The 20,385-nt window shown below is 36.1% G+C and overlaps 2 protein-coding genes across 3 annotated transcripts; one reads left to right on the forward strand and one right to left on the reverse strand.

Annotated features, from left to right (window-relative positions):
* Positions 1-15,134, forward strand: LOC109000716 (5'-deoxynucleotidase HDDC2). 2 transcript variants are annotated; one of them, XM_018977682.2, is made up of 8 exons: positions 1-317; positions 11,577-11,701; positions 11,835-11,872; positions 12,940-13,050; positions 13,188-13,267; positions 13,802-13,838; positions 14,337-14,378; positions 14,841-15,134. In XM_018977682.2, the coding sequence occupies exons 1-8, from the start codon at positions 81-83 to the stop codon at positions 14,909-14,911; spliced, it is 741 nt and encodes a 246-aa protein (XP_018833227.2). In that variant the 5' UTR covers positions 1-80; the 3' UTR covers positions 14,912-15,134. The 2 variants fall into 2 exon arrangements, with proteins under 2 accessions (XP_018833227.2, XP_018833228.2); XM_018977683.2 differs by having other exon boundaries at positions 72-317; positions 14,852-15,055.
* Positions 15,135-16,021: 887 nt separating this feature from the next.
* Positions 16,022-16,638, reverse strand: LOC109000713. Its single transcript, XM_035683067.1, has 3 exons — positions 16,528-16,638; positions 16,269-16,444; positions 16,022-16,147 (listed from the first exon to the last, which is right to left on the reverse strand). Exons 1-3 carry the CDS (start codon positions 16,636-16,638, stop codon positions 16,060-16,062), a joined length of 375 nt encoding a protein of 124 aa, XP_035538960.1. The 3' UTR covers positions 16,022-16,059.
* Positions 16,639-20,385: the final 3,747 nt, after the last annotated feature.

The following is a 20,385-nucleotide window of genomic DNA, read 5'->3' on the forward strand; positions in this document are numbered from 1 at the left end:
AAAAGAAAAAAAAGGAAGCGGCAGCAGCAGCATAATGGTAAGCGGAGGGAGGGTGTCATCGCTATTCGCTGCTCTTCCCGATGCTTCCACTCTCTTTGCTAGTTAGATTCAAATCCCTCACACCTCACTACTCTCCCTCATCTTCTAGCTCTTTTACGCTTTTTCGCATGACCACTACCAGGGCTTCCTTCTCCTCCTCTTCCTCATCTTCTTCATCCTGTTCCGTCCCCGCCGGTGATGGTGTCAACCCTCCCTCGACTGGCGTCACAGCTCCTTCCTCTGCCATCGATTTTCTCTCTCTCTGCCACTGCCTCAAGGTAAATCCTGCGATTGTAAAATTTAGTATTTTTTCTTTTCTGTTTAGTTATTCCTCTATTTTTTAATCGGACTGTTTGGTAGCTGAGAACATGTTGGAGAAAACGATTCAAACAAAGTTACGCTCTGTTTGGGCTCTGGCAAACGCCTAACCGAAGGGAATATTAACTTTGAATCTTGTCTCCGAGAAACTCACCTTAGGGCATTGGCAATCGCCTAGTCCAAATTCTGGCTAGAAGTTTAAGTATTGGCTATAGTATTAACTTTTGGTACGATGAATCCACAATGGTTATATTAAAGTTTAAATAATAATATAATATTATATATTTTAATAATATTTTATAAAATTTTTTGTAATATTTTACAAATACACTTTATATATTAATTAATAATTTGAAATTTTTACTTAAAATAAGGTAGAAAATAGAATTATATATTAATTAATAATTTAATTTTAATTTCATAATTTAATTTTTATTAATGAAATAGAATAAGGTAGAAAATAACGGATTATTTATCAAAATTGAAATGGATAATATAGACTTTAAAATAATTGGATCATATAATGGTTATTGAAAATGATTAAAATATTACTTTAGTGTGACTATAAGGAGTTTAATTTACTTTAACTCATATGTTGAACTTTAGTTTACTTATCAAAACAAAAATATGTTGAGCTTTAGTGGTTTGGTTAGTCCAATATAGATGGTTTTACTCATGCTTAGCCAAAGTATGAATATGCATTGGCATTTGGCTAGTCCAATGCCAATGCTCTTAGAGCACTAACATTGGATTAGCTATCTCAAAGTCAAAATTGAGCTAATATGTGATTTTTTGCCTTTTGACTAATTATTCAAAACTTGAATTCCACGTTGGATTAGCTATCTCATTCTCTATAATAAAAAAATATTATTATTTTTTAGTACAATTTGTTATTTGTTTAAATACTTTTTTATTTTTATTTTCATAATCTCCAACACTTCCCAACAAACTCCAACAATTATTTTCACAACTATCCTCATCAAGCATTTCTAGTCGAGCAACAAATTATGCTACTACTATCATTTTAGCACTACCACTTATTGTTCATGTAGATACATATAGGAAAGATCTTATCCATTTCATATTGATGTACAAACATATATATTCACTACATACAATTGACACTTATACCCTTACACACTTGTACTAATTACAAACATGTCTTCTAACACTCCCCCTCAAGCTGGGGCATATATATATATATATCATATAAACCTAGTTAGAAATAAATAAGTTTTAAGCGACTCCAACACAAAGACTTAATAAACACATCTGCAAGTTGATTGCCAGACTTCACAAAAGGTGTAGTAATGTCACTACTTAGTATCTTATCTCGAATGAAGTGACAATCAATCTCTATATGTTTAGTCCTCTCATGGAACACAGAATTAGAGGCAATATGCACTGTGGCTTGATTATCACAAAATAACTGAAGAGGAGTAGGTGCTGGAAATCCAATCTCTTGAAAGAAGTGTTGCAACCATATCATCTCACTAATAGTGTGAGCCATTGCCCTATATTCAGTTTCTGCTCTAGATCGGGCTACTATGGCTTGTTTCTTACTCTTCCATGTAACAAAGTTACCTGCTACAAAGGTACAATATCCAGTAATAGATCTTCTATCTGAAGGGGATCCTGCCCAATCAGCATCTGAAAAGGCTTCAACACTAAGATGTCCATTTGGTCGATACAATAATTCAAAGCCAGGTGCTGGCTTAAGATTACGAAGAATATGAATTACTGCATCCCAATGTGAGGCCCTAGACGTTTGTAAAAATTGACTCAATACACTCACTGCATAAAAGATGTCTGGTCTAGTGATAGTGAGATAATTCAATTTTTCAACAATTCTTTGATACCTACTTGGATCTCCAAACAACTCTCCTTCTTCTTTAAAGAATTTACGATTTGGGTCCATAGGGGTGTCAATAGGTCTTGCACTTAGCATGCCGGTTTCTTCCAGAAGATCAAGTACATATTTCCTTTGAGATAAATTGATACCCTCTTTAGATCCACCGACTTTAATTCCAAGGAAATATCTAAGCTTGCCTAAGTCTTTTGTCTGAAACTGATCATGTAAACACTGTTTCAGTCTAGGAATTCCAGCAGAGTCACTCCCAGTAATTACAATGTCGTTCACATATACAACCAACAAAATGTGACCTGCATCACTATGTAGGTGAAATACCAAATGATCTGTTTGGCATCTATGGACACCAAATGCCAATACAACATCAGAAAAGTTCCCAAACAATGCTTGAGGAGATTGTTTCAAACCATATAATGCATTTTTTAACTTGCATACAGTACCTCGATACTCCCCCTGAGCAACAAACCCAGGTGGTTGCTCCATATAAACTTCTTCATGCAAGTCGCCATGCAGAAATGCATTCTTAGCATCCAGCTGAAATAAGGGCTAGTCGAAATTAGCAGCAAGAGAGATCGGCACTTGAACAGAGGAGATTTTGGCAACCGGGGAGAAAGTCTCATCGTAATCAATGCCATATGTTTGAGTGTAACCCTTGGTAACCAAACGGGCTTTCAGACGTTCCACAGAACCATCATGATGAAATTTGATTGTATATACTCATTTACAGCCAACAGGTTGCTTATCAGGTGGTAGTGGAACAAGAATGTCTCATTATGGTGAAGGGCATCTATTTCATCTTTTATAGCTGTCCTCTATCCCAGATCAGATAAGGCATCCTGAACTATCTTAGGAATAGAAAGTTTTGAAAGTTGGGAGGTAAAACATGAAAATGAAGGAGATAAGGCATGATATGAGACAAATTGATTAATCGGATATTGAGTAACACAAGATTGAGTACCTTAGCGGAGAACAATAGGTGAAGAGTCTGAAGTACTAGGTAACTTAGGATCCGAAGATGGAGACACGGTTGGTGAAGGCATGGAAGCCGGTAGTCGCGAGCGATGCGAGTAAACCTGTAAAGAAACTGGCAGAGGGGGTGGAGGTGGAGGGTCGACGACAGGAGGGGAAAGTATAATATTAGGTAATGGTAGAGGATCACACTCAACACTCGAAGCTATGTTAGAGAAATAGGGTATGGACTCAAAAAAGGTAACATCAGCACTCGTGAAGCGTCTAAGAACAGGACCATGACAACGATATCCTTTTTGAGTTCGAGAATAACCAACAAAAAAACACTTGGTAGAACGTGGATCAAGCTTATCAAAACCTGGGCCAAGGTTATGAACATAGCAAACACACCCAAAAATTTTTGGAAGAAGGGTAAATGGTGGAGATGAAGGAAAAAAGATGGAGAAAGGAGAGGAACCATCGAGAACTGATGATGGCATACGGTTAATAAGGTGACAAGCAGTAAGAATACCATCACTCCAAAATTGTTTAGGAACATGCATGTACAGTAAAAATGCTTGGGTTACATCTAACAAATGACAATTTTTGCGTTTAGCCACTCCATTCTGTTGGGGTGTATAAGAACATGAAATTTTGAACAATTCATTTGCACTTAAGTAAGTAGCAAATGCACTAGATAGATATTTTCTAGCATTATCAGAACGCAAAATCTGAACCCTTTTGTTAAGTTGAGTTTTAATTTCTTTCCAAAACACTTTGAATATGTAAATAAGTTTAGATCTTGCCTTTATCAGAAACACCCATGTCACACGAGAGTAGTCATCAATAAATGTGACAAAATACTGAAATGTGTTTGATTCAATGTTGATTGGTCCACATATATAAGAGTGAACAAATTCAAAAGGACTCGAGGCTCGTTTATCAACTCGAGGTATAAATGACACACGGTGATGTTTGCTAATTTGACATGCTTTACAAGGAAAGGGAGACATTTCCTAGATTCTTAACCTGACGCTTTCAAAGGGAAAGAGAGGGATGACCAAGATGACAATGCTATTCATAAGTAGATGATGTGGATGTAAGGGCTCGAGTGGGTGACTGTTTAACAATCAAGATAATACAGGCCATCAGCTTCATGCCCTGTACCAATCTTTTTTCCCGTCTTGAGATCCTGAAAGACACATGAAGAGGGATAAAATGTTACTGAACATTGAAGACTTTGAGTAATTTTATTGATGGACAAGAAACTAAAGGGACAACTAGAAACATATAGAATAGATGACAAGGATCTAGAGTTAGTGAGCTTAGTGGATCGAATGCCTGTAACTTTAGCAAGAGAACCATTAGCAAGAGTAATACTTTTTGGAGATGTTACAGTATCTAACTTAGATAAGACAGAGGATAGACCAGTCAGATGTTCATTAGCTCCTGAATCAATGATCCACGGAACTTGAGTGGACGAGGCAAGACATGCGGATGCTATACTTGAGTGGGTAAGAGTGGCTCTGGAGGATGAAACTTGTGTGTGATCCAAAAGCTACTCATACTCATCCTTCAATATACTAATCATACTTGAGTTTGAGCTAGTTGACTGTGATGTAGAATCTTTTCAAATTGTCTGATTAGCAGACCCAGATGATCTACCATGTAGATCCCAACAATAGTCCACCGAATGGTTACTGCAACCACAATGGGTGCACTTACAAGGTTCTCGACCTTGAGTGCGATTACCTTTGACATTATGTCCCCTACGTGCACCTTTACCACCTCAACTTCCATACTCACCAGGAGCAATATAAGATGTAACTGCATCATATAACTGTGACTTAAATTTAGTTGTCATATATGAGAAACTCCACACAATATTTGAGAAAAAACACAATTCAACTTGAAAAATCTGAGAAACACAATCTGAAAATGTAGATACTTAGCCCAAGTACCCAGAAAACAACTCGGATACCACAATTTCGGTCTTGTATCGGCCTGAATCGGGATGTTTCGGGTCTGTATCAGGCTGAACCGGATTGTTTCGGGTTTGAACCGGGTTGTTTTGGGTCTGTATCGGCTGTGTTTTGGGTTTGGACCGGTACCGATTTAGAATAAGCTATCCTAAATGAGGATAAGAATACCGTATACGTGTTACGAAACAGGTGTTATTCCGGATAGGAATACACTCCTACTCTAGGTTTTGGCTATTCAAATTCTAGGATTGGATAGCTTATTCCTGCAACCAAACACTCTGGGCTTCAACCTTTTGCCTGCGACGATGATGCCTGTAACCACAAACAAGGCCGGCGAGTCCACCCCTGGTGCCCAGTACCAGAGAAGATGCTGGAGAGTGGCTGGAAACCACTTCAAACACTTTCGGTCGCCGACGAAAAAGGGAATCACCGTATCGATTCCAGCGGCGACGATGATGCCGGTTACCACAGATAAGGCTGGTGAGTCCACCCCTGGTGCCCAGTACCGGAGAAGACGCCGGAGAGTGGCCAGAAACCACTTTAAACACTTTTGGTCGCCGACGACAAAGGGAACTACCGTATCGATTTTGGCGTGAACCATCGTACACTACTAAGATCTATCCAACGTACACTATGCTCTGATACCATGTAGATACATATGGGAAAGAATTTATCCATTTCATATTGATGTACAAACATATATATACACTACATATAATTGACACTTATACCCTCACACACTTATACTAATTACAAACATGTCCTCTAACAGTTCACAATCCAATAATCTATACTTTCAGCAGTAACGCTATTGTTGCCCAAAATTTACAAATCAAATAAAATCACATGTACAAATAGACTACTTAAGACAACTACAAATCAAATCACAAGCTTTACGGAGAGAGAAAAGAACATGGGATATAGTTGCTGTCCAAAATTTATACAAATTATCACAAAATGTTGTTGCCCACTTATAACAGCAGCTCATGGTTGCTGCCCATGTTTTATCACAAAATACACAGAAGCATATAGTTGCTGCCCAAAATTTACACAAATTATCACAAAAACAAGAAGCTCCTTTCACATATAGTTGTTGCCCGCATTATCACAAAATATAACAACAGCAGTACCCATACTTACAACCCAAAATATAACAACAGCAGTACATGTATTCACAGCCCAAAATACAGCTCTTCCTCTGCACATAGTGGCTGCCCAGCCACATGTATTTCCAGCACATGTTGGATGCAAATAGGCTAATGTAACTAGTTGCTGCTGTAAATAGGCTAGTGTAACTTGCTGCTGAAAACCAAAAACAGTTTCACTCCCAAACGTTGGATGCAAACTCATGCACATCAGACTGTTAGATTAACCATTTTTTATAAGTAAGAAATTTTATTGATTGAATGAAACTAGACAACGCCCATGTACACAGGAAGTATACAAAAGAGACTCCTAATTACATTCTAGAAAGCTGAAAAGAAAACAAGAACTCATGAACTTTCCCTCCCTTTAGTACAATAGCAGCCAACCATTGAACTAAAGAAAACACAAAAAAGTTCCATAATTCCCCCACATTCCTCTCCTTGTTGTTGAAGCATTCTAGATTAACCAAAATATAAAGACCTTGCATGCTGTCAGATTCACTCCCAAACAGATTCACTTTAGTATGGACGTGTGATGGAGTAGGAAGTGAAGATATTAGTGCAGAAAATTGAAGGTGTGCACAGATTCTATCTAAATATGCTCAGTAATGGAAACAAAGATAGTAATGACATTTATACAATGTTATATGACACATAACATTGGATTAGCAAACACATTGGGGCTATAAACAAAACCAAAAACTCATTAGTTGCTGCTGAAATAGGCTAATGTAACTAGGTTCTTTGAATGAAAACTAAAAACCAAAAACTTACTGCTGTAAATAGGCTAACGTAAAGTCATGCGAAGTGGAGAATGAGTCAGGGTCTTTTGACGTTTGGTATTATCTTTCCCTACTGATACTGTTGGAATCTTTTAACTTTCCTTTATTTTTCTTGAATTTTTTTGCAACAAACAAGCCTAATTTTGTTTTGTCCATACTTATATCTAACACTTTCCTGGGTGTTATAGAGGGTCAACCTGTTCGTACTTCTTTCCCAACAAATTTCCCACCAACACAAACCTCAGGTCAATTACTCTGTTTCAGCCATGGACCATGACCCTTCTTTAATTCCCACCAACCCACTAACTCCAAATTTCACCAAATAATGCCGTCAAGCTCAACCTAGATTCACCCAAATTTTACTCACGAATTTCATTCAAATTTCACACAAGGACGGGGACGAGCTGGAGAGAAAAAGCACATTTTTTAAAGAAGAAATGTGTGAGGAAGAAGAAATAAATACCCATTTTTTAACAACAAATACTTGACCCATTTCTTTGCGCCTTCAAGACCAAACAAAACCGTCGTGTGTGGGCAGTGGTGATGTTCAATCGGATTTGTTGCTTGAAATGAGGGCAAAGAAAGGGCTCCGTTGAAGGGATGCCGGTGATAGAGGTGGTACTGGTTTTGTTGGAGTTGAACCGGCGATGATGGATGAGGATACTGCCAAGGGAGCTAATGGTGGCGACCAGTGTGGGGGAAGAAAAGGGAAAGGTGAAATTTCTGATGCGTGGGAAAGAAACTGAAGTGGAGAGAGAGAGAGAGAGGAGACATACGTGGGAAAGAAACGAAGTGGAGAGAGGAGAATTGGGTTTGGTGAGAAATATTCATTAAAAAATAAGATGACTGAGCTACAATTTACTTGATATTTTTGAAGAATCACTATAGATAAAAATTCGGATGAAGTTGTTATGTCTAATCCAATGCCAGTGGATTTATCCACAAATTCGTCATATTTGACTGAGCATTGGCATTTGGCTAAGCCAATGTCAGTTCTCTTCCACAAATTCGTCATATTTGACTGAGCATTGGCATTTGGCTAAGCCAATGTCAGTTCTCTTACTAAGAGATTCGTATATTTTCTTGCATTTTACTGGCAGCGAAAAAGCGGTTAGCTGTCACTGGTTTACTTCCTTCCACTTGATTGAACAAGATTGAAACAAGAAAATGCAAGAAAGAAAACTTCAAGAAAGAGAAACCAAGAATGTAATTGTCATTTCTTAGAAGAGATTTTCGAGTAATCTCCGAAATCTATTTAGTTCATCATCCACTAGAATGAATCTCATTTACATGGATTTTGAGCTTTATACACATCAGAGACTACTATCAGAAAAATGCAACTTTTTATTACAACTAAATCCCTCACTATACTTTACTTATCTATTCTAATTTGAAGTATTTCTTTTTTATGTTTGTCTGATTTATTCTAAGCTTATTGCTTCTAATTAACTGGCCATTAATTAGACGATTTTGTTCTTGTAATTTGCTATTGAAAGAGGGAATTATATGATAGATCTTTGATATTTCGGCATAGGTAAATATAGAGATCGAAAGACTTGTATGAACCAGTGGTCTTATTGCTTTCTTGTATTATTAATTTGCATACTCTTGTGTAAAATGATGAACAAAAATAATTTCCAATTGACTATCGAAAGAGGCTTTTGGATGAATTGGAGATTAACTAACAATCAGAGAAGTAAATTAAATTAGTTAGATGAGTAAAACATAGTGAGAGATTAGGTGAAATGATTTCCTAGAAGTTTTCTTTTCCATTAATTTGATCTTCGAACAACATCTTTATTTTCCTTGAAGTATTTTTTTTGAATTGATTTTATTTTAAATTGCAATTACAAAAATCTTAGTGACTTTTCTAAATAAAGTCGAGATTATTATCTGTTCAAGAGCCCAAAAATCCCACGCAAGCCACATCATTGGTCTTCATTCCAAATCAAAATAAGTGCCCCTTTGCATGCCAGTTCATAAAATTAGAAGAAGAGCCCCACATGGACTCCTTCAAATATGTTTATCCGTAAAAACCAAGAGGACCCCGCGTGCATCTCGCATAAATTCAAACCGCAGCTTACTTCCCTCGTGTCCCACTGCTGCATGCATTTTCCTATATTCAAATAAAATTTTCATTTTCTTCAAATCTGAAATAAAATTTAATGACAATAACGAAGCCTGAAAATGACAAAAATAAATAAGATTATACTAAAGTTTAAAGTTAAGAAGTGATAAAATATACTAAATTATGCAAGTCATCATACGCGTAGTTTCATTAAACCAAACTATTGCTTTTCAGCCTTATCAAGACGCACCACTGCATTAAAGTCGCAACATATTGTTTTATTCCCCTGCAAAATGCACCGCTTCATTAAAGACATAACACCATTTTACCCTTATCATTAGTCTTCCCTTTTTCATAACATCAACCCAGACCTCCCTTCTCAGAATACCCCTTGCATTCCCTTCCCCTTTAAGGCCCTTGACCTCAAGGCCCTTACAATTCCCCCTTTTAAAGGATCTTGCCCATAAGGTGTGGGTAAAGATTCATCAGCTTCCACCAAGACTCCCAAGAGCTGTCCCATACTGGTGCCCCCACCTTGATCAACACTTCAGTAGATGCATGATTCCCAATCTTTCTCATCTTTCTTTCCAAAATCGATTCTGGCTCAGGTTGAATCTGTCTTTGTGCATCAAGTGGAGGTAATGTTGGTAATGGAGTAATGTTTCGTCTTAATTTCTTCTTCAAACAAGACACTTGTAAAACTGAGTGTATTTTGGAGCTGGTTGGTAAATTCAGTTTATAGACCACTTACCCTATTCTTGCCACTACTTGAAAGGGACCATAGAATCTTGGGGCTATCTTCATGTTATGGCGCATAGATGCTGTTTTCTGCCTGTAAGGTTGAAGCCTAAAAAAGACCCACTCTCTCACCTCAAAACTTCTTTCTGTTATCTTCCTCTAAGCAAACATTTTGCTGGGCCTTGTGCAAATTCTCTTTTAATAGTGATAGAAGCTGCTCCCTCGACCTCAGCTGCTGATCCGCTGCAACATTAGCAGTGGTCCCTGGGATGTAAGTTAGCAGCTTGGGTGGGGTACCCATAAAGTGCCTCAAAGGGGGAGAGTCCTATGGAAGTGTGACATGTGGTGTTATAGCAACCATTTTTCCATAGGAATCTACATACTCCACTCCTTTGGTTTATCACTATTGTAGCACCTTAAATAGCCCTCAAGATACTTGTTCAATGCTTCAGTTTGGCCATCAGATTGAGGGTGATATGCTGAAGTGAAATCCAATGGGGGTACCTTGTAAGCGAACCTGCAGCATCTTGATACCACAAACTGTGGGCCCAAACCTCACTTGCAGGGCCTTCACAAATAAATCCCATCTTGTCAAATTCCACAATCAACAGCATCTTAATACCACACAAGAGCCTTCCATATGGTAAGAAGCCATCAAAAGCCTCTAACTCACTAATGTTTGATGGAATTCAAAGTATTGAGTGGCTTTGAAAATCCACCCAGTAGGATTATTTCCATCAAAGTGGGGAAATTCAAGCCTAACTTCCCTTGGCAAGAATCCCCTCTCCTCGTTATTCATTACTCTAGGCCCATGAGACCCCTCCTTAGAAGGAGAAATTTGCTGACTTTCAACTAATGTTCGTTCTAATCATGTTAGCGAGTTGATCTAACATGTTGGTAATTCCATGAATTCCACGATGATGCTCATCCAACTGCTTCTGAACTGCTTCTTACTGCCTTTGTCATCCTTCTTGGTGTAGCTTCAAAGCTGCTGCACTCGCGCCTTCTGCCATGAGAGAATCGGCCTCTCCGATACCCACTGTCACGGGTTTACTTCCTTCCACTTGATTGAACAAGATTGAAACAAGAAAATGCAAGAAAGAAAACTTAAGAAAGAGAAACCAAGAATGTATTTGTCATTTCTCTTGGAAGAGATTTTCGAGTAATCTCCAAACTCCATTTGGTTCATCATCCACCAGAATGAATCTCATTTACATGTATTTCAAGCTTTATACACACCAAAGACTACCATCAGTAAAATGCAACGTTTTATTACAACTAATCAATACGCGTTGTTTCATTAAACCAAACCATTGTTTCTCAGCCTTATGAAAATGCACCGCTTCGTTAAAGCCGCACCGTATTGTTTTATCCCACCGCTACTGTCCTTCATTCCTCCGCAAAATGCACTGCTTCATTAAAGACATAACACACCATTTTGCCCTCTTCTGTTAATGTCGTTATTCTTCCCTTTTTCATAACTTCAACCCAGACCTCTCCCTTCTCAGAATACCCCTTACAATAGTGTTAATAGATCTTTCATATTTCATATCAGTCGAAAATTTATTCTTCTTTTCTCAGATTACCAGCAACGAAACAGATGGTTGATTTTGTTTTGTTTTGTTGTTTTGTTGTTTTGTTTTTTCCGAATTGTTTGCTATATGACGTCTTTAAAATCTGAATTAGACGACTAAAAGAACTGGATGGGTACGGAGGGAAATTAAGGATCCAGAGTCCATAGCTGATCACATGTATCGAATGGGATTGATGGCTCTCATTGCCTCGGATATTCCTGGTGTTGATCGCGACAAGTTACGTTCTCTCCTACTTGAACCTGTTGAGCTTTTCATGTATTTGTCGTTCATTTTTGTCATTGTAATGCGGTGACCGCCTTTTATTTTATTTTTTCCCTTTTTCTGAGAGTGTTTCAATCTTAATTTCTAGGTGTATAAAAATGGCAATTGTTCATGATATTGCAGAAGGTTAGCTATTTTCCTTAATGAATTTCATGTTCTATTGTATGTGTTTTGTCACGGAAAAGTTATAGTTTCTCTTCAATAGAAATATATATTCACGTGTGGCAATGCAATTGATTGAATAGAAATTGGCGATAATTTTAAAGGGGAATGTGTTACAAATAAGGGTTAATTGCAATATCATAACCTGTGTTTTCACGTTTCTGCAATTTGAGGCCTTGGTTTTCAACTTTTGCAAAATTGATAAATGAACTTCAAGAAACTCGCAATTAGATACCTCCGTCAATTTGTCGCTTAGAAAAAGTGATGAAGATTACCCCCCCCGAAACGGGCGGCTGGAAAAAAAAAAAACAAAAGATGAGTAGCTCCAGCTCTCACTGAGGCACCTACAAAAATCTTGTGATAATTTTATGCGATTTACTATCTGGTGTACTTCTGCTTTCCATTTCTTGTCTTGTAATTTAGTTGCCTTGTAACTAAAGAAAATTGGAATCATCAATGAATTACTTTTTCTTTTCGTATTTTTTGGTGGGGTACCACTTTCGACTCCTTACCTATACTTCATGCATGTTATTTAGTCCCTTCCATGTGCTCATAAACAACCCCCCCCCCCCCCCCCCCCCAAAAAAAAAAAAAAAGGATCTGAAAGCAGATGATTTCGAAGTATTATAAAGATTCTTCTTTAGCTACTTGGAACACGTACCCAACTCTTGGAGAAATAATGCAAACTAGAAATATTTTAGTGGAAGATGCAGTTTGGGTAGCTTAAAAATTTCAGACTCCTGGTAGAGTTGAGTATTGAATGAACTTTGCTTGAGCTTGAGTTAAGCTCACCATGTATGTTTCAAACTCTGAGCTTGTTCAAAATTCAATTAGCTTGAATGCAAAGTGAATTTTATAGGCTTTGTAGCTCATGATATAGATCTTGTGCTGTTCTTTAATTCATTATCTCAGTTAATAGCTACCGGTTGTTTTTACCTTATATTTCTTTTTTTTTTATCAGTAAAATGAAACAAAACCTTATATTTCTAAAAACAAAAGTTGTTTCTGCCTTGTACAAATTGTGTGGATAGCCATTGTTGGGGACATTACCCCTTCAGATGGGATTTCGAAGGCGGAGAAGAGTCAACGAGAACGGGAAGCATTAGACCACATGTGCAAATTACTTGGTGGAGGATCAAGAGGTACCTGACTTTACACATTATTTACTGTGTGTACCGTGTTGTTGTAAATGCTACAAAATTGAATTTGGTATTCCTCCACATCAATCGATTAAAGGTTTGACAAATCTTGCTTGCTTAATATATTCTATAAACTGCAGCCCAGGAAATAGGTGAGTTGTGGTTGGAATATGAGGAGAATTCTTCACCAGAAGCTAAAGTTGTTAAGGACCTTGACAAGGTATATGTGTCTTTTATCTAATAGTTTATCGTTGGAACTACTTCTGATTTGACTTTTAGTTCTAATTCCCTTTTTCTTTAAGATATACAGTTTCAGTTTGTTTTGTTTTCTATTAAACCGGTTTGTGGAATTGGGAAATTCTGTGCTCCACTATGAGAAGTTGCTTCCATAATGTAGCAGTCGGACCATTTTGTTTTCCTGTACTGCATTCTAGGTTTCAGTTGAAGCCCATTATAAATGTAATTATTCATTAATGATATTTCGTTTTGGAATAGTGGTACTATAGTAAGATATAAACTAAATGGAGATGTATTCTTGGACTTGCCAAAAATAGACGTGAGAGAGAAAAAGAAAGCGGCCAATAAGCCCATATAGTAATGACAGCACACTTTAAAGGTAGCTTTGAAATTGGTGTTGATTGAAGTATGCACTGACAAATGATGAATTATGTTTTTACTTGAAAATGTGTTTCTTTTTGATTGGTTAATCTATACACCAGATAAATTGATTATGTAAATTCGTTGTTCCGTCCAGGTGGAGATGGTACTTCAAGCCTTGGAATATGAAAATGGTAGGAATTTCTCACGTTTATATTCTCTTTACAAATTTTTACAATTGCATGCTTGCAGATTATTAATTCTTTTGTTTAGTTAAAGCATCTTAAGTATGGAAAATTACTATTTTAAATGATGTTTAGGGAGTTGGCCTGAAAAATAGGCTGCTGGCCGCTTCCTCTTTAAGGAGGGTACATTTTGGAAATTTAAGAGTAGTCATCCTATGTGGATGATGATCAAATTAAATGTGCTTTTATTCTTTGATCCTATGAAAGAATTTCGTGTCCTTCACATTAGTAATACTCCCATCCATTTTGGGCCCATTTTTCAGCTAATGCCTATCTTTGAAAAACATTAGTTATCATGCCAGTCTCTTCAAGTGCTTCTTTGAAAATACATAGCGTGGGTTTGCTTGGTCATTGTGTTTTTCTTTCCAACTTAGCAGACAATATTTTAAGCGAATAATAGTTTTGAAACTTAACATGGCAACTGAAACTGTTTTGGGTTTTATGCAGAGCAAGGGAAGGATTTGGAAGAGTTTTTCCAGTCTACCGCTGGTACAAATGTCTATTACATAATTCTCTTTGGAAAATTCTATACACCATACTATTATCGCACTTTCATCCCTCTAAGTATGATGTGACACATTCATCACCATTAAATGATCATTTATTGCATGCTTCTTTATCATCTAATGGTGATGAATGTACTACATACTACTTAGTATGATAAATAAGATGAGAGCGTGGTGTATAACATTACTCATTTCCTTTTCTCTGTTGCTAACTGAAGAGCAAAAAATATCTAGAATTGCATAGAATTGGTTAATTGTTACTCAAACCCACCGAGAAGATAATAGAAAACCAGCTTCCTTGATTGAAGAATGTGTGATTTTTATATTTTTCACTTCTGTGTATATATTTTCTTATGCTTTCTAGGCAGTGGAAGTTATATTTCAAAACGTTCTTCTATATTGCTCTAATGCCAAGCATAACGGTTGCTGGTTAACCTATCCGTAGGAAAGTTTCAGACTGAAATGGGCAAAGCCTGGGCGTTGGAAATAACATCGAGAAGAAGTAAACGAGGTTGATTTCAATCTGAAGTCTTGAATATGATTTTGTGACTTGTCATGTCCAAGCTTTAGCAGACTTCACAGGGTTAGTTCTGAAATCTCATGACTGTAATTTCGTGATTTTTCTAACTACTTTCAATAAAACCTTCTTACTCAAGTACAGATTTTGTATTTTGTATTTGAATCTTGCTACCGCCACCAAAAAAGTGATCTGAATAATGTATTTCACTTTTTTATTTTATTTTTTTTTCATGTATTTTTTTAATCATCATAAACCTTTTTTAAAAAAAATAAAAAATGAGAAATGCTTGGGATCCCGAAAATGGATCCCGAACATTTCTCCCGAAAGGTTTTTATTTTTATTTTTATTTTTTTTACTTAATGATTAAGGAAGTGTTTTTTAATGATGTTATAACTTTTTTTATATTTTTTGAAAATATTTACGATGATTAAAAAAATACATGAAATAAAAGAAAAATGAAAAATTGAAATGTACTATTCGGAACATTCTTTGGGACAATTTTTCGGTAGCTGTAGTGCTACTCATAAAAAATTAATAACATTATTAAAAATTATTTTCTTAATTAGGAGTCATTCGGGACTCAAAAGTATTTTTCTTTGTATTTTCAATATCATGTGTTATTAGATAATGAGTAGAGTAGAGAGAGAGAGAAGAGTTCAGATGATAAATGAAAAGGCAACAAAAGAGAGGAAAGAAAAATAATGAACCCATCATGGGTGTATGAATAAGATATTAGGATTAGAGAAATTATTTACATCAGCCTATTGTTGATGTAAGCTTCAACACACCCAGTGTTGAGTTTAAAAAAAAAAAAAAAAATTACAGTGTACAGAGAGTGCGGCTGATGCGTAGCAGTGCTCTTAGGATTAATTCAATCGGTCAAATGGGAAGGACCAAAATGGTGTATTGCTCCGCGTTTGATAGACATTGTCATCGAGAAATCATGTGCCTAAGCCATTTCACAAATTTTGAACAAATAAACTTCCACTAAACTCCAAAACCTGATAAAACTTCATTCAAATGCAATTCCCAACGGAGTCACAATAATTATCTACAATCCACTGATGACAAGAAAAAAAGAAAAATAAATGGAAAAAAGCCCGCCTTTTCCATTTGCTGATGGCTACAAATAATCCTGGTCTTACTAGCAGGTGGTGGTGCCCTCAATTAGCTTGTTTAACTTCTTGGTCCTCAAACTCTCAGCATAAACATCACGTCCTTGGCATTCATACCTGTACACACACGCACACAAGGAAAATGATAAAAAAGAAAAAGAAAAAATAGGCACTAAAATCAGCTAATCACTCATTAGCTCCCAACTACATACACCACAAGAACCTGTAAATGATTCACCTAGGTGGCAAGGATATTAAAGGGCTTAAGCTTTGGGTGAGTTTAATGGCTTCAATCTTCGAGTTAGCTATCCCACTGAAGCAGAAATACCGACCGCATGTGGAACGATCCTCAAAAGCTCGAATATGAATGTTGACAAGAAACTTCACGTCAACGAATGCCAGAACTCTGAGCTGCTCCTGTTTGAAAATTTGTTACTTGTTCTCATATAACCTTATCCAAGTTTGTTATTTTCGTGCAACTGAAAAAATGTTGGAACATACATCATTACCTTGAAGATTGACATTGTAGACCCGAGATTTTGTTGAGTGACTTGAGGTCCAAGAATCAGTCCTGCATTTATGGTAACTGTGTTGAGCATGCGATCCATGGCAGAGCCCAAGCAGCCTGCTCTGAGTAGTGGTGAATTCGGTTCGATTCGGTCGGTTCCAAGGGAATTTTGTAGACCGGGTCAATGATTTTCCCACCTTGGACCTGATCGAAATGGCATACGGACCAGATTGGACCATTGCCAGTCAGTCTAGTCTGGTCCATTCAGTCTGACCCTTACCCCATTGAGTCACTTTTCCAATTTTGGCCAAACTGACTTTACTAGTAAAGTTTTGGCCTAAGTCCTGATTTTGAGACTATTTTCAACCTAAATTATTATTACCATACAAAAAATTGAACAAAAAAAAAAACTAGAAGAAGATGCAAAATGCCAATAAGCAATAACATCCAAAATATAAATAAAAGAAAAAAATAGAAAAAGGAAAAAAAAATACTAATAAAACTAAAAATCCCTAATCATTCAACCTCCAAATGAAAGAAAAAAAAAGTTTCAAAACCAAAAAAAGTAAAGAAAATATATAATAAAATTTACAAATTACAATCCATGTATCTAAGTCGAAATTACAAATTATAAATGACTGAATGGTAATAAAAAAAAAACTTGAACTCCAAGTCTTTAGTCCAAAACTCAAAGTCTTCACAACTTTACTGCAAAAACATAGTAAACAAATATTAAATGTCTTAGTTTAATAACAAAAATAGCTAGTATAGTAGTATTAAAGTATATATATGTCTCGCCTTATTCATCTGCATTGAGTGTTGGCATTGTATTTGGCGCCTCTATGGAATTTTCAACCTCTCCAACAAGTTCTATACATAAAAGATAAAATAAAATAAATTATATAAATTTACATAACATATAAATAATAAAAGATATCAAATGAAGTAAATTTGTAATTGTTATATACCCATATCCAGTTGCTTCTCAAAATCTTCAACCTCATCCATTAAAATCCTAAGGCTAATTGGAGTAGAAGAAGAACGAAACCAATTATGTGCACAAATGAGACCCTTAACTATCATTGGAGATAAACTACTTCGGAAAAGATCAAGTACACTACCCACCGTGCTAAATGCAGATTTAGAGGCCATTGTAGATACTAATATTGTAAGTACATTGCGTGCAACTTTTGAAAGTACCCGATATCTAACTGAATTAAGCTTCCACTAATTTAGAATGTCAAAACTTGCATTTGTTCCTTACAATTTTCGGCTAAGTATCTATCAACTTCTTACTTGTTTTCCAAAGAATTTTCCAACTATAATCGTTGCTTAAATAGGGTCAATATATGTGCCTTCCTATCCTCAAGTCTGCTAACTATAGCACTTACATCTTCACGTAGGGGACTTCTGCGCTGCTGCTGTTGACCAAAACTGTTCCCTTCTTCATTTTCAACATATGCATCATACATGAGGGTTAAAGCATCTTTTATATTCCAACTCAAATCAACCGCTTTTGTTGGCTAATGGACATACATTGATTCTAACGAAAATTTAAGATATCTTATCTTGTATTGAAAGTCAAGAACAAACCCAACATACAACAACAAATTCATATTTTCAATGTTACCCCAATATTTATCAAATTGTTTTCCTCATATTCGCTGCCATTAATCCCACTACCGGACTTTCTTCTTCACACTCCATGTCAATCACATTTTGAATTGTAAGAGCACTCACAATGATTCATTTATCCTATCCTTCAAAATACATTACCAAAATTCACTTTTTCTATTTTACATATTGACTTTTACAATAGATCGTACATCAACTTATCTATTTTTTTCTATATCATTTAAATATTTTTTTTAATATTTTTTATTCATTTCAAATATTTTCTCTAACTACCATTAAATTTGCAATATCTTCATATCTTATGATATTTGTAATATCTATCTATATACAAAACTACACCATTTAATTGTTAAAGCATAAACCCAAAACTACACCGTTTATTGAATATTAAGCTACGTCGTTTTCCAGCCACTACTAATGCATTACAAGCCCTATTTCTCTTCACTTTGCGTTTGTCTCTTTCTTTCACATGGCATCTTGCCTCTGCCGCATCTCAAGCTTCCACCTATAATCTTCTCTGATCTCCCTTTGTGAACCTTATAACACCAAACAACTATTTGGTGGCTGAAAGTATGATGAAAAATAAGTTTTTAATTCTGAGATATTTTTTATAATTTTTTAAAGTTACCCAACAACGATTTATTAAAGTTTGAGCAATCTACAAATTCTTACTTTTTCTTGTTTTATTGGCGTGTTCACCTACAATGGAGAAGTCTTTGTTCTTGTCCTTGAGTATTTGACTGGAAACACACGTAATTTACTCAAATTCTCTTCCTAGCCCCTCAAGATAAAGGCTACTTAAACTAAACGATGTTTTTATGTTCATAGTGGAAACCAGGGTTTTCATTTAATGATGTGGAAGCACCTCTTAAAGAAGAGCTTGAAGTGCTTTCGGTGATGGAATTGACGATGAACAGCTTTACTTCAAGGAAGATAGGGGCTGAAATGAGAGAGAATACAAGTAAACAAAAGCAGCGAGGAAAAAAGATCAAAGGAGAGATAAAATAATTAAAAATATTTTAGAGGTGTGAATAGTATTCTCTACATGTAGAGGATTACTGTTGTAAAATGTAAAATAAAGATGAAAATACAAAACCCATTGAAAGCTACTTGTGACCAATTTTCTTTATATTATACAAAAAAGCTGCATTTTACAAGAGCCATTGGGAGTGTTCTAACTAACTCCGTAAAAAACGAGTTGCAAGTTATATATTCACCCCCAAGAAATGTAAAGTTACATCATAAAAAACTTGAAAAAAAATCTCACAACAACTGTACCTTCTCCCAGTGATCATTCTTGGGAGGCCCTAACTTATTTAACATTCTCCTCATCTAGGAATCATCATTGTCATCATCATCATCATCATAATTTCCAATACTAGCAAGAAAGTTTGAATCTTCTTTCGCTAACCGTTCGAAAGCTTTTCTAAATTTTTCCGCCCTCACCAACATAAGATAGGTGGAGTTCCACCTAGTTTACACATCCATGCAAACATGACCTTTGCATGTAATGTCTTCTAATTGTACACACGACTTAAATGTACTGTATCTTTGAGGGGAGGATTTCACGTATTTCACAACACTTTTCACCCTTGCAATAGAGTCATCATACTCTTTCAACCACTCACGGACAATTAAATTCAATATGTGGGCACAACACCGAACGTGCAAGAGTTGATGTCCCAAGACAGTGTCCCTCCTATGCTTGGTTTTCTTTTTCAGATAAGATATTGCTCTGTTATTGGAACTTTCATTATCAATAGTGATTGCAAGTATTTTCGGTCGCCCCCAATCATGCAAGCACATCTCTATGGTCTTACCAAGTGTATCAACCTTGTAATTTTCAACCAAGGAAAAAGAAATAATCATTTTGTGTAGATTCCAAATCATCATTAATAAAGTGTGTAGTGATACACATATAATTGAGGTTTTACACGGATGTCCATATATCCGTTGTAAGAGAAACTCGTTACCATTGAAGAGTAGTTTTCAGCTTACTTTTTTCCCTTAAATACACATTAAAAGAATCTTTCGCAATCGTGACACGAGATGAAATCCTTACCCACTCAGGACAAACAACGAGTATAAATCTTTTGAAATCCTCCCATTCAACGAACTTAAATGACAACTTATCAAGAATCAACATCTCCGCTAAGACTTGTTTGCAAGCCTCAACACCCAATGATATGGAAACAAGTCCCCTACTATCACT

The sequence above is a fragment of the Juglans regia genome, chromosome 11 (genome assembly GCF_001411555.2).
Source record: "Juglans regia cultivar Chandler chromosome 11, Walnut 2.0, whole genome shotgun sequence".
Lineage (NCBI taxonomy): Eukaryota > Viridiplantae > Streptophyta > Magnoliopsida > Fagales > Juglandaceae > Juglans > Juglans regia.